The sequence below is a fragment of the Sitophilus oryzae genome, unplaced genomic scaffold, assembly GCF_002938485.1.
Source record: "Sitophilus oryzae breed Bouriz unplaced genomic scaffold, Soryzae_2.0 scaffold_806_pilon_pilon, whole genome shotgun sequence".
Classification (NCBI taxonomy): domain Eukaryota; kingdom Metazoa; phylum Arthropoda; class Insecta; order Coleoptera; family Curculionidae; genus Sitophilus; species Sitophilus oryzae.
The window spans coordinates 882,369-895,815 of record NW_022147424.1 but is presented as its reverse complement, the minus strand read 5'-3'; the positions used below and the strand labels follow the sequence as shown (position 1 = coordinate 895,815).

General features: G+C 33.9%; 1 protein-coding gene across 5 annotated transcripts in view; it reads right to left on the bottom strand.

The window, feature by feature from the left end:
* Positions 1 to 1,298: 1,298 nt before the first annotated feature.
* Positions 1,299 to 13,447, bottom strand: part of LOC115888704 (scavenger receptor class B member 1) — a 165,561-nt gene continuing 153,412 nt past the window's right edge. For all 5 annotated transcript variants that reach the window (XM_030908503.1, XM_030908500.1, XM_030908502.1 and 2 more), the window contains 6 exons: positions 10,548 to 10,754; positions 10,210 to 10,436; positions 7,933 to 8,099; positions 5,239 to 5,360; positions 4,012 to 4,137; positions 1,299 to 2,114 (listed from right to left, as the gene is read on the bottom strand). In XM_030908503.1, the coding sequence (XP_030764363.1) occupies positions 1,869 to 2,114; positions 4,012 to 4,137; positions 5,239 to 5,360; positions 7,933 to 8,099; positions 10,210 to 10,436; positions 10,548 to 10,754 (1,095 nt within the window). In that variant the 3' untranslated portion in view covers positions 1,299 to 1,868. The remainder of the gene's footprint in view (positions 2,115 to 4,011; positions 4,138 to 5,238; positions 5,361 to 7,932; positions 8,100 to 10,209; positions 10,437 to 10,547; positions 10,755 to 13,447) is intronic.

Here is a 13,447-nt window from a genome sequence, read left to right as displayed (position 1 = left end):
GATAGCGTTTATGGGTTTATGATCCGTAGTGTATATAAGTAGAATTTGAAACTTAAGGTTCTAATAAAAGACTACTATTAGTGAAGAAAGAATTGAACGTTTTTATGTATTAAAATCTGAACTGCTTTATCACACAGCACTTTTAATGAGATTTGATGGGAGTAAAATTAAAATTACAAAAAATTGCAATTTAGTATTTTCTTTTTAAAATACTCGATGTTAAAATTAAAAAAATTAAAAATAAATCTTTCTTTTATATCATAGAATTCTGAGTTCAGTTACTAATTCCGAAAAATTATATTTTCGTCTTTTTAAAATATCTTTTATTTAAAAAAAAATTTATAAAAAGTAATAATTATAAAAAATAATTTAACAAACTTTAGTGTCCTCCTTTCTTGAGTTATAACACATTATACAATTTAAAGGCCGTATATTCAATAACAAAAATACAAAATAAAAGATATAAACTATTTATTTTAGGCATAGTATAATACAAAACGAAAATTTACCTATAACTAAAAAAATATAAACACTCCTTACACTATTGCTTATTGTACAGTCACTAGAATACACACAAACATAAAATGTTAGTATAAAATGATTGGATATGTTTCAAAACACTCGAAAATTTTATTTCTATTTCTTCAATTTTTTGTTAGTATTTTTTTGGAAGAAAAATTTATTTACATTTACAATAGTTCTTTTTCTCTTGCTAACATAAAAAATACACAAAATATATTACCTACACCTAGTCCTAGGCTAAAAACCAGTATAAACTTTCCAAAAATATTTATTTTAGCTTCAATAATTATTATTGTTTCGTTGTTAAAATTCTTTTGTACATTTTTGTCTCTTGTTTTTGGCAAGTAATTTAAAAATATTTTGGTACAAAATATTTTTAAAATACCAACCCTCTATTTTAGCATTAAGTACTTTGCATATGGAAGGCTATTTTTTAGAAACCTGTATAATATATATATAGTACCTACAGGGTGTCAAATAAAAACTGCTTGTTGTAGGTAAAATTTAATAATTGACAACAAAATGAAAATATTTAATAATAAAATATAACGTGAAACATACAGTTTACGTCTATCTAGTTTTAAAAATTTAGTATTTTCGTACTATTTTAGACCTTCCATACTTTAATAAAAAAATCAATTTAGGTTAGTTTTCGTTAAATGGGCATCCATAAAATTATTCTCCATAGTATAGGTGCCCTTTATTGTCACTTATACCGGGTGATTCACGACCATGGTACATTAGAAGTTTATGAAGGATTTTTTTTAATATGTCGATTTTCCTTAATCTACAAACCAAATTGCAGCTTTCAATACGCCAAATTTATGATAATCAAGATCGTGTTTCTGTCAATTTTATACATATTTTATTGTTTATCTCAAAAACTATTAGAGATAGGTATAGGTTAGTATAATAGAGATATTTTGGGGAATATGAAAGAAGTTTCCAAAAATATAACAATATACTGGGTGTACCGTTTAAAATAAGAAAGACGCTACTACCTTTTTAAATAAAACGGCAACACTGTAAAGCTTAAAATAATTTAGGTAGATAGATCTAAATTTTCCAAAAAAAAACTATGATAAACATCAAACCTACTAATGTCGTGAATCACCCTGTACATCAATTATTCGTACATATACATCGTTAACTATCACAGAACGATTCTTGTTCTTATTTTTTTTTTCGTCTTCACACAAAGATAACCATATTATAAAAAAATTTGAGCAAAAAGGACGGATTTTTCTAATAGGTACGTACAATTTTTGCTTTTGAAAAAAATAGTACCAGTCAAAAATGAAAACAAAAATCAAATAAATATAGTAAACTACTGCCTTCCAGCGTCGTTAGTACTTGGGCATACCGCCCAGGCCGTTGTCCTTGTTCTTATTGGTCGACTGGCCCACGTGACCCGGGGCTAGTTGAAGCGAACTGAGCCGGTTGGCACCTCTGACCAGCCGCCAGATGGCCACGATGAGCAAGATGGCGCCCACTGCCAGCAGGATGCCGGAGAGTGCCGCGTGCGCCACTGGTGGAACGGAAATGCCCAGTTTCATTAGGCCTGTCATTTCTTCCGGCAATCCATCCAATCCCTGAAAACAGAAATAAATAAAAAATACTACCACGGATGTGTCGGAATTTTTTTAAATAATCTTCGTATAAACTCATTGAGAATTTGTGTTAAATGAAACAAGAATTAATAGTCATGTAATTCGTAATTTGAATATTTCCATGTTTAAAACAGATACTAGTTCGGGCTTGAAAAATTCATGTAAATATGAATTTTTCAACCTAATCTAAAAGGATTCAAAGTGAAAAAAAAACTCAGAGAGCTAAAAAAATATCAAATATAAAACAGAATAGTAAAAAATAGAAGTTATATTGTTTAATTAAATATACACACATTACCAAAATTATTGCATATAACGATATTTTTATTTTATTTTGGACCTAATATGATTCTTTTTATATTTTTGGACATATACAGTACTGGCCAAAAGTGGAGAAACTTTTAATATTTTTACTATGTCAAAATACAGTTTACTCTCTGCAGAATAGGATGTCAAGAAAATATTTCGCATTTAATCTGCTTCGTATAGCCATATAAAAACTGCTTATTTTGTGAATAAATTTGCAGGCAAAAAATTATTTACAAATTCCAGCGGACATAAGTGGAGAAACCTTATCTTCTTCTTAACATTCTGTGAGATATTCTCTTGTTAAAGCGTCTAGATCGTGGTAATGCGTTCACAGTACGTTAAAAATATGCCGCGCGGGATAAATTTGTCAGATCAAATAAAAAAAATCATAATTGAGAAGTATCATTCGGGAATTAAACAAATTGATATTGCTAGACACTTAAATTTACATAAAAGTGTTGTGTGCAAACAGATTAATTTGTATAGAAATCGTGGGACAGCTGCCAGCATACCCAAACCCGGAAGACAAAAAAACAACTTTGGCGACAGATAAAATAATAAGAAGATATTCACTTAGAAATCCATTTTGCACTGCGGAGGAAATAAGGAACGAATATCCCTTTATTTCAATATCTGTTAGGTCCATTAGACGGCGTCTGAAACAGGCACAACTAAATGCCAGAAGACCTGCCCGGAAGCCGTTTATTTCTAAGAAAAATAGGTAGGCCCGACTACAATTTGCATTGGAACACGCAAATTGGATATTTTTAAACGATACATGCAATAATTTTGGCCATATGTGTATATTAAAAGCTTTGTGAGTTATTTTAGTTTCGGAGTTATATAGTTTTAATAATTTGCTGATGATGCTAATATGGTTAGCGAAACGCGCGTCCAGTGCAAAAGTAAAAGTGTTTTGGTATATTGTGGTGATTTAGTGTTTTATTTTGCTGCTGTAACACCAAAGGTTCCATCCCCCAACTGTAATAAGTTATTATTTCTTAACAAATTTTATTAATATGCGGTATTCAAAATTATAGTTAAATTAAATCATTTAATGAACAAAATAGATATATTTAATTGTCATAACTTATACAGGTTGTTAATTTGATATTACTCGCGGCAAGAGCTTTATGGTTGAAATATGGCAACCTCGGCCCGCTCGTCGAGAGACGACGCGACGCGCGACGGGACGAGTCGGCAGCAGATGGGCAATCTGTTCCCCAATAAGTAACCGTCCAGTTAACAATCTGTATATTTCATAGTTTAAATTTCTATAAATCCTTTTAAAAAAATTATATACTCATAGAATGTAATCGGATTATGCAAAATATGCTGCATAATTTGTCTATATATGAATTACACTTCTTTTGATCCACGTTTATATTTTACTTCTTTACAAACATATTCTAAAACAAATTTGTGGAGTATTTCCGTTCATATTCTGTTCAGCTTTATTTTATATTAAACCAATTTGTTGATATCAAATGTTTGTAAATTATATAAGTACGGTGCTAATATTTAAAATAGTGTACCTATAAGGGACATATTTTAAATAAGTTTAGCTTACCTCTTCAAACCACATGATAGGGAAAATGATGTCAGGGAAGGTAGCGACTTGTTTGATATCGACCACTTGAGAAACTGCCAAATTTATCTGGATCCTTGCTTTGGCCCGCATCGAAGTACCCATCAACTGAAATAAAAAAATTAATATTTCCAATATGCCAATTAATCCGGTGTTTAACCATAGTAAATTTTTGTTATTTTTAACATAAAATTCAATTGAAGCGATTAAAAAGTACTCCCTCAATACAAAAAGAAATGCAACGAAATTACAATTGAGGAATAAATAATAAATCAGATTCAATACAAATTTCACTTGTTTGAAATGACGCGTAGAAAATTGTGACGTTACCTACCAGCATTTGACTGAATAGTTGACAGAGGGCGCGTGCCTCTGAAGAATAATATTATGGCGTGTCTAGTTCTCTGCTACCGTATTTACACCATATATCTTAAAATCACGTTAGATTTTTTTATTTTTATTAAGATCGTTAAAAAATACGTTTTTGTGTGGGATTATTCTTTATTGCCCAATATTAAATTTACTTTTATATTTTTTACTACTAGAAATTAAAGCTTAAATTTTTATATTTAACAGGTTACTGCCATTTTATCGAAGCACTAAACACTACCAAAGTTGTTCGGATGTTCGAGGCGTTCGAGGGTTCGAGGTTAGATTTGTATTTTGTGGATTTTGCGTTTGGCGTTAAATACTTTGAGTTTTCAATTTTGTTTTATTGTACCCTCTTTATTATTTTTCTAATGAAGGGTGTTAAAGTTTGTTTTGTGAAGGGCTGTCTAAACAACTCTGAAGGCTCTCCAAAAAAAGTTTTTATAACTGTTCCTTTGGATGAAAGCCGTCGAAGAACCAGGTTTGAAGCGGCAAGACAACAATATGTCAGAAAAAGTACGAGATTTTGCTGTGAAGATCATTTTAACGTAAGTTCCTTAAGTTTTATTTTACAATTAATTTTATATTTGCTTTAAAATACATTTAGAAAAACGGTTTTTATTTACCTTGGTACCTGGTGGCAAACCGTGACACTTTTGATAGGTGACGTCAGAGATTGTAAAAGCGTAAATTTGAAATTCTTAATATTGATTAATTTTTAAAAAAAATGGGATGAAATTGAAGTAAAAAAATACGGGTGTCATAAAATTGTATGAAGATTAATTATTTGCAATAAAAAACTATGGTTAAACTCCGGATTATTTTATTAAAAATACTTACGGGTTGTACATCGATGAAGAACTTGTGTTTCTCCTCATCGGGTGGTGAGATACCTTCTACTGCCGTTCTATAGCTGTCATTTGCCAGGTAAAAGTGGGGGAATGAAAGAAGTATTGGAGAATCTACAAAAAGAAATATAAATTATATCCCAATCATATAGAATATATGTATTTGGGACAACTAATACAAAGTTCGGGATCTCTACTACCAGAAATCAAGAGAAGAAGTAAGTTAGTTAAGGAAGAACTTCAATCATATTCAAATCTAGAATACCACTTTATCTAAAGAAGAAAACATTCGACCAATGTGTACTACCAGTTATGACCTATGTATGCGAAACCTGGACATTTTAAACGGGCATTATAAGGAAACTACAAAATTCTACTCCATATCATAAATGACCGCTTAAAGCGTTTTTTGCTCCCACAGATCCCTGACGAAAAAACAGGGTTTATACCAGGAAAAGGAACAAGAGAACAGATCCTAAATGTAAGGCAAATAATTGAAAAAGCATATGAATTTAATGTTAAAACGTATTTATGCTTCGTCGACTACAGTAAGGCTTTTGATTGTGTAAAATGGAAGAAGCTGTGGATGGTGTTAGAAAACATCGGAGTACCAAAACATGTTATATTTCTACTTAAAAATCTTTACGAAGACAGCTCCGGAAAAGTCAAAGTCAACAACGCTCTCTCTAAGTCTTTTAGTCCGAAACGTGGTGTAAGACAAAGTTGTATAGTATCACCCATACTCTTGAACATCTATGGAGAGTACGTAATGAGAAAAGTCTTACAGGGCTGGCGAGGCGGACTAACGATAGGTGGAAAAAAGATCACAAACCTTAGGTATGCCGATGACACCTTAATTCTTGCATGCTCTGAGAAAAAACTTGTTCAAATAATGAGAAGGTTGAGTAAGATCAGTGCGGAACATGGCCTTATGCTAAACAAAAGGAAAACGCATGATAATAGACCGAAATCCTACTAACATTAGGGAGATTGATGGTTTTGAGGTGGTTGAAAAGTTCAATTACCTCGGATCCCTCATAACAAACAAGGGAGGCTGTGACGAGAAAATCAAACCCAGACTAGCAATAGCTCGTACCTCGACTATAAAGCTACGTGACACGGGCAGTGAAGCACAATCGTGGCCCACACTTTCGTGGACCACGCCTCATGTCAACAGTAAATTCGTGAAAGAAGAATAGAAACGAATCAATACGAAAGACGCCATGATCATGAATAAGCAAATCAAACGTGTTAGATATTTCACGAACCAAATCGATCGTAAATAAGAAATCGCAGAGGAAGCTGAGAAATTAGAAAATATTGATTGACATCCTATTATAATCTTTGTTGCAAAAAAAGTTCGAATGTATAATTGTTACATTTTTTTAATATAGTTTAGTATATGATGATAAAAATTAACTTCATATGCATAACAAAACCATAATTAAAAAAGTATAAATTCAATTTTTATATACAGCAATGACTCGCAACTCGCAAGTAAATTAAAAATGTCGGATGAAAAGACGTAAAATAGTAAATATTGGCAACTCTGTGAGATATTGACATGAATGCCACAATTAATTATTTTCACTCGTCTTATAATGTCGTAATATTTGGCACATTTAGTGTACAACCTTCCACGAAAGGAACTTTATAGAAGACTGGGCACGTTTGCCGTGTAAACAGCCTACGATCGCTGGACGATTTTCGTTATTCACGAATGGCTTTTTGGTACTTTCGTAGCTCACGATAGCGCTTCACTACCCGTGTCAACCTAGCTTAAAACTAACACGAATATGGAAAGACTCAGCAATATCCCATCACAACAAATTAAAATTAGTAAATACATTGATCTTTCCTATCGCTACTTATGCATCAGAGACCGACTCTGAAAACTACAAATAGACGAAAAATAGATGCTTTCGAAGCCATCGAAAGCAGAACATCGGACCAACGCGCAACGTATCAATTCTAAGGCAGTTGAAAGTTAACACTAACAAAGACTTTCAACCAAAATAAACCAGTCATACCTTAGGTAGTTCGGGCATATTTCGAGAAGAACAGATGGACTGGAAAAAATCATAATCGAAGAGAAGATTAATGGCAAACGACCAAGAGGAAGATCTCCGACGCACTGGGTGGACCAAACCAAAGAAATTATTGGTCACGGCCTGCAAGAGGCCTCTATAGTCGCTCAAGATAGATCCGAGCAATTGAGACATGATGTCACCATACTCTTTCGAGAGTTAACGGACGAGAAGAAGAAGACAGGTCGCACAGCGCTCAATAGAACGAAATATGCTGCGAATAACTAAGAGCCGTAAAAGAATAGAGTGGAAACGACAAAAGACTCAGGTAATGGATGTCATCAACAGAATCAAATCCCTGAAGTGGCAATGTCCAAAAATTATAGCATTGTACCCACGAGGAAATAAGAGACCTAAAAGAAGACCACACCTGAGATGGACCATGATTCTAGAAAATTAGCAGGGATAACTTGGGCCCGCATAGCCAACAATAGACTAAAATGAGCCCAGATACATTACAGATATGTGATGGAGGCTACTTCATAATTGGAAATGGTCGAATGAGCTGAAAATGATGATAATGATGATGATGATGATGATATGAATCACTACATTTGTAACAGATGTATATTAATATAATTAATGTAAAATATAGTTACCATATTGACACAGAGATACGTTGAAGAATCCCGATGGTGCACATGGAGGTCCTTGAGGACAAAAACACATGTTATCTGGGTTTTCCTCTACACTAGCAAATACGTTCTTCGGAGGGGTGTACCTATAAGCTGGTACGTCGTTAGAACCGATCACTTCTTTTTCAAACCTAAAAAAACAAAACAGTCTAAATCAACGGCAAAGCATGCGAGCGATACGTAAAGATACTTAAATATTTCTTGTTTAAATGAAATAATCACATGTCTCATAAAAACTTAATATGTTATTCAGTTAAATAAAAAAACTATAGGGACAAAAATAGAGAAACTAAAAATTAATATAAAAATTACAAGTACATTGTTGTTGCTAACCTAATAAAATCAATAATGGGTAGAGTAACCGTGATTAGCTATAACTTCACGACATCGCTTTGGCATGGAGTCCAATAGATTTCTTATGGTCTCTGGTTCAATGGAATTCCAGGCCTCTTTCAAAATTCTTTTCAAATCTTTCTTATTGCTAATGTGACTTCGTCTTATCCGGCGATCTAGTTCCTCCCACAGGTTTTCAATGGAGTTAAGGTCTGGACTTTGGGCAGGAAAGTCCATAACCCTAATTTGTTCAGACAAAAGCCATTCTTGTAAGACTTTCGATTTATGCTGATTGATTCATTATCTTGCTGAAATATCCAGGTTAAAGGCAAATTATCATCGCCTTGGCATGGAGGCCAATAGATTTCTTATGGTATCTGGTTCAATGGAATTCCAGGCCTCTTTCACAATTCTTATCAAATCTTTCTTATTGCTAATGTGACTTCGTCTTACCCGGCGATCTAGTTCCTCCCACAGGTTTTCAATGGAGTTAAGGTCTGGGCTTTGGGCAGGAAAGTCCATAACCGTAATTTGTTCAGACAAAAACCAATCTTGTAAGACTTTCGATTTATGCTGATTGATTCATTATCTTGGTGAAATATCCAGGTTAAAGGCAAATTATCATCACCTTGGCATGGACTCCAATAGATTTCTTATGGTATCTGGTTCAATGGAGTTCCAGGCCTCTTTCACAATTTTTATCAAATCGTTCTTATTGCTAATGTGACTTCGTCTTACCCGGCGATCTAGTTCCTCCCACAGGTTTTCAATGGAGTTAAGGTCTGGACTTTGGGCAGGAAAGTCCATAACCGTAATTTGTTCAGACAAAAACCATTTATGTAAGACTTTCGATTTATGCTGATTGATTCATTATCTTGATGAAATATCCAGGTTAAAGGCAAATTATCATCGGCAAACGGAATCATCACTTTCGTCCATTGTTCCTTCTATTACATGCAGTGGTCCAATGCCATAGCCCGAGAAGCATCCCACACCATGCAAGATCCACCACCATGCTTTACAGTGGCCTTGGTATAGTTTGGATCAAATCTTTTCCTTTCTAGGCGATGTATTCACGATCTGCTATCGAATCCAAATATACTAAATTTGTTTTCATCTGAAAACAGGACCTATTTCCAGTCATTCGTCGACCAGTGCAAATATTTTTTTTTGCAAAAGTAAGTCGGGCCTTCTGGTTCTTCTTACTGATGAGTGGCTTTTTTCTGCTAAATAATCCTGCTTCCCTTAGCCTTCTTTGGACGGTTTTAGAACTTATATTGTCAGCAGGTAGTTCACTCAAAATTTGATTTGCCGATTTATGCGGATTAGTTAAAGCGATTTTTTTAATTATCATATCAATTTTTTTCGTTGTTTTTCTCGGCCGACCACTTTTTTTTAACAATCTTTAAGGAATTGGAAATCGTTTGGCTAATGACAGACTTATGCAAATTAAACATTTCATTTGCCGTACACCATTCCGATATGCGTTGATTATTTTTCGCGAAGATCCTCAGACAAATATTTTCCGCGTGGCATATTTAGTAAAAATGGAAATCAGAATATCAGCAGTTTTCATCTTAAGCAAATAACTACTAAGTATGGTAAATTTTAGGTTGGTTTCTTTATTTATGTCCCTTCAAAAATATTTGTGTTCGCATTATAAATAAACACCTGATAATAAAATAAATTGGATGTTTTTGAAATTCGACGAGTTTTAAAAAGTTTTTGAAAATCGACGAGTTTTAAAAACTACTTTTGTCTGATAGTGTAAATGTGCAAAAAAATATCAGAAAACCGTTTTTAGATTGTTTATTAATCTAGCTTTAAAATGGTCATACCTAAGACTCTTAAAACGTTATGTGAAGACTGTAGAGACTTTTCAAAACTAAAAAAATTATGGTTACTTACACCAAAGGAAGTTTTCGACACAAGTCCTTGTCGAAAATGTGAATCGTGCTGTTTTTCGTCAAATGTGGCGGGAATATTGAACCATCGGAAGCGGTAATGTCGTTGCAACGTTCCTCGGTATAGTGGGGTAATTTGTGCATTCCGTTGAAAGTGTCGATGAGGCCGTGCATAGTGATGTCATCGGCACCGGTGAATAACGTGATAGTATCCCTCGTGGTGGCATTTTTCTGCAAAAAATATTCATTTAAAAAATCACATTTTAATTTTTAAAACGCATTTTGAGCATTTGATTTCTCCTAGCTAAGTTTTAACCAAACCAAACCAAACCAAACACTTACGTTGTACATAAGTCCAAATTCTTCGTAGGGCAATTTCTGTTCTTTCGGAACAACGTCTTTGGCCAGCTTTAGAAGCGGGTCTTCGTAACCCCACAGCAACTGGCCCACAGAGACTTCAACAAAGGGTTTGATCTTCAGTATGTCCATGATACTTGCCATCGCAAGTCTTAAGAATCTGGCAGCGTGTTTTGATTGTGACGTGGCACTCTAAAAAAGAATAGTTAGATTTGTGTTAAAATGAAGATTCAAGTTTCCTTGCACTAGAAATTTTCTCTATTAGCTAGAAGGAATAAGGAAGCAGTATAGGTCATCGGTTTTTATCATCCTTATTATGAACATATTAATAAATAATAGCCCTGGATGATAGTACGCAACTATATTTGAAATCAATTAAACTTTTAGTTACATAATGGAAGGCGCAATTTTTAAATACATTGTTGCCAACCCTGGACATATTCGGTGCCGCGCTGGCTAACTGGAATTTCAATTTCGCGCTGGGGATTCAGGTGGTAGCTCTGCTGTAGAAAATGTCAAGTTGCCGCACTGATTTATTTATTTCCTGACATAGCCACTCGTTTTGACACTTTAGTTTTGTATTACAAGTTTTTGACGTTACTTTAAGACATTTATTCCACGCTTGAAAGTGTTTACTAACAGACCTTGCAGTCGAACGTTGTTCTTTTTAGAACCTCTTTTAATTGTTACGGATTCCGTGGGTCCACTAATTTAAACTCACGATAAAATACTTAACGAATTTATTTTTTCTCACTCTGTACACACAATTTATACTGATTATAAAACACAATTTATGCAACTACTATTACTCCAACTTTTCTGGCACCTTCGCCAATTAATTCACAATTTAAAACGCGGCATTATCAAACTTCAAAACTGTCCCAACTGCCGAACGCGCTCCTTTTATATAGCTGTGGTGAGTGTTTCTGGAAAGTTCTAAAATTATCGGTAACTTTATGCCATCTACTAGTAAATTCTATTGTCTGATTCGCTTACTTCCTCCATTTTCTTCGCTTGCTCTCTCGTCCCAACCATAAAATTCTCCAATCCGGTGTAAAATCTTCTCAAAATCCACTTAAATCCCACTTCTAACACCAACAATGTCAAGGTGCAATATGGCGCTAAACTGTATTGCTGGTTGCCTATATTGTCGCAACGTGTATTGCTGGTTGCCTACGTGTGTTGAGAAACCTGGCGAATTCGCCAGAAAGTGAAAGACGTTTTTGTTGAAGCGCCATCTCTTAGCTAAGTGCAAAAGCGAATCGGGCAGCAGTGGAATTTTCCAGTAGGAAGTAGAACGCTCTCCGAGAATTTTAGAAGGTTCGAGAAACAGTCATTAGAGTATATAAGCCCGCGTAATCGGGCAATTGGGACAGTTGAGTTTGAAGTTTGATAATACCGCGTTTTAAATTGTGAATTAATTGGCGAAGGTGCCAGAAAAGTTAGAGTAATAGTAGTTGCATAAACTGTGTTTTATAATCAGTATAAATTGTGTATATAAAGTGAGAAAATAAATTCGTTAAGGATTTTATCGTGAGTTTAAATTAGTGGACCCACGGAATCCGTAACAATATAAAAACAGGCAACGCGGTGCCGGTCAAGCGTCAGGTGACTAAAACTTTATTTGGTATGAATGTATAAGTATGATACTAAGTATCTGTATGATACTAAGACCGATGATTACTTATTGAGCAGTTGCTTGATACACAAAACTAGAACAACGTACAGCAAGGCAAAACCTATGCAAAGTGCAGAGACTGACATGCATCTGCATCACAAGAACCATGATAACATACCCAACACTAGCAATGGAGGCTATTCTAGACCTAACACCACTGCACATTGCCATCGGTAGATATGCCAATGCGACAATGATTAGAATGATTATTGACGGAAACAGTACTGGGAGAATTGTCAACTCAGGTACTTGGAACACAATGGAACACCCTCAAAAGAAAAAATCCACTCCCAGTGGATGACATATTAAGAATCTAGGTACCTACAACTTTGAAAAACACCTCATGGTATTATAGAGCAATAAAATTAATTGGAAGAAAGAAATGTTTCTAACAGGTCTCCTCAATGAACACATCAAAGTAGATTGAAGCTAACCCAGACAGCACATAGTATCTTAAATACGTCTTTTTTATATCTTAATTAGATCTTAGCGCCTAAAGACTAAAATAAGACAACTTTTGGACATCATTTTAAAGACATTCATAAGATGACGAAATAAAACATCTTTAGGACGTCTCTAAAATGACATTAGAAATGATTAGAAATTTTAAATTTAATTTTTTCTATTTATCTCGTTTTTTTTCTAGGGTAGGCGATAATCATAAAAAAGGAGAGTATAATCTGGTATAATATGACAGAAATATGGTATAATCTCAACAGAAATAAAAACATTATCCTGACAAAGAGTAGATAAGACAAGAGACGACAGTGAACAAAGAAGTCGAATTTCGCGAGAGAGACGCAGATATATTAAAATTTAAAGGTTCCATCAAGTCCCATTTTGTCTGTTGCCAAGTATATTTCTTTGAAAAATAAACAAGATTTTCTGAAAATAAATTAATAATATAAGAAGAATATAAGTAACGTATGTTAATACGGAAGTGTAAATTTTTAGTTTAGGTTGGTTTAGGTTCTTTTTTCGCAATGTACTGATAATATCAAAGAAACAGAATGACTTAAGTTGATCGATTTCAAAGATAAACAGATAAAATCTCAAAATCTGACAACGGCGTATTTTATCTAATCTAAAATATAACCTATGATTTTAGGACGCTAATCAGCTGTGCTAATCAAGCTTAAACATAAACAAATCTGATTAGTTGTTTTCTTGCATTTTTGCCTTTTTAAAGTGTGTTTTCAGAGTTTTT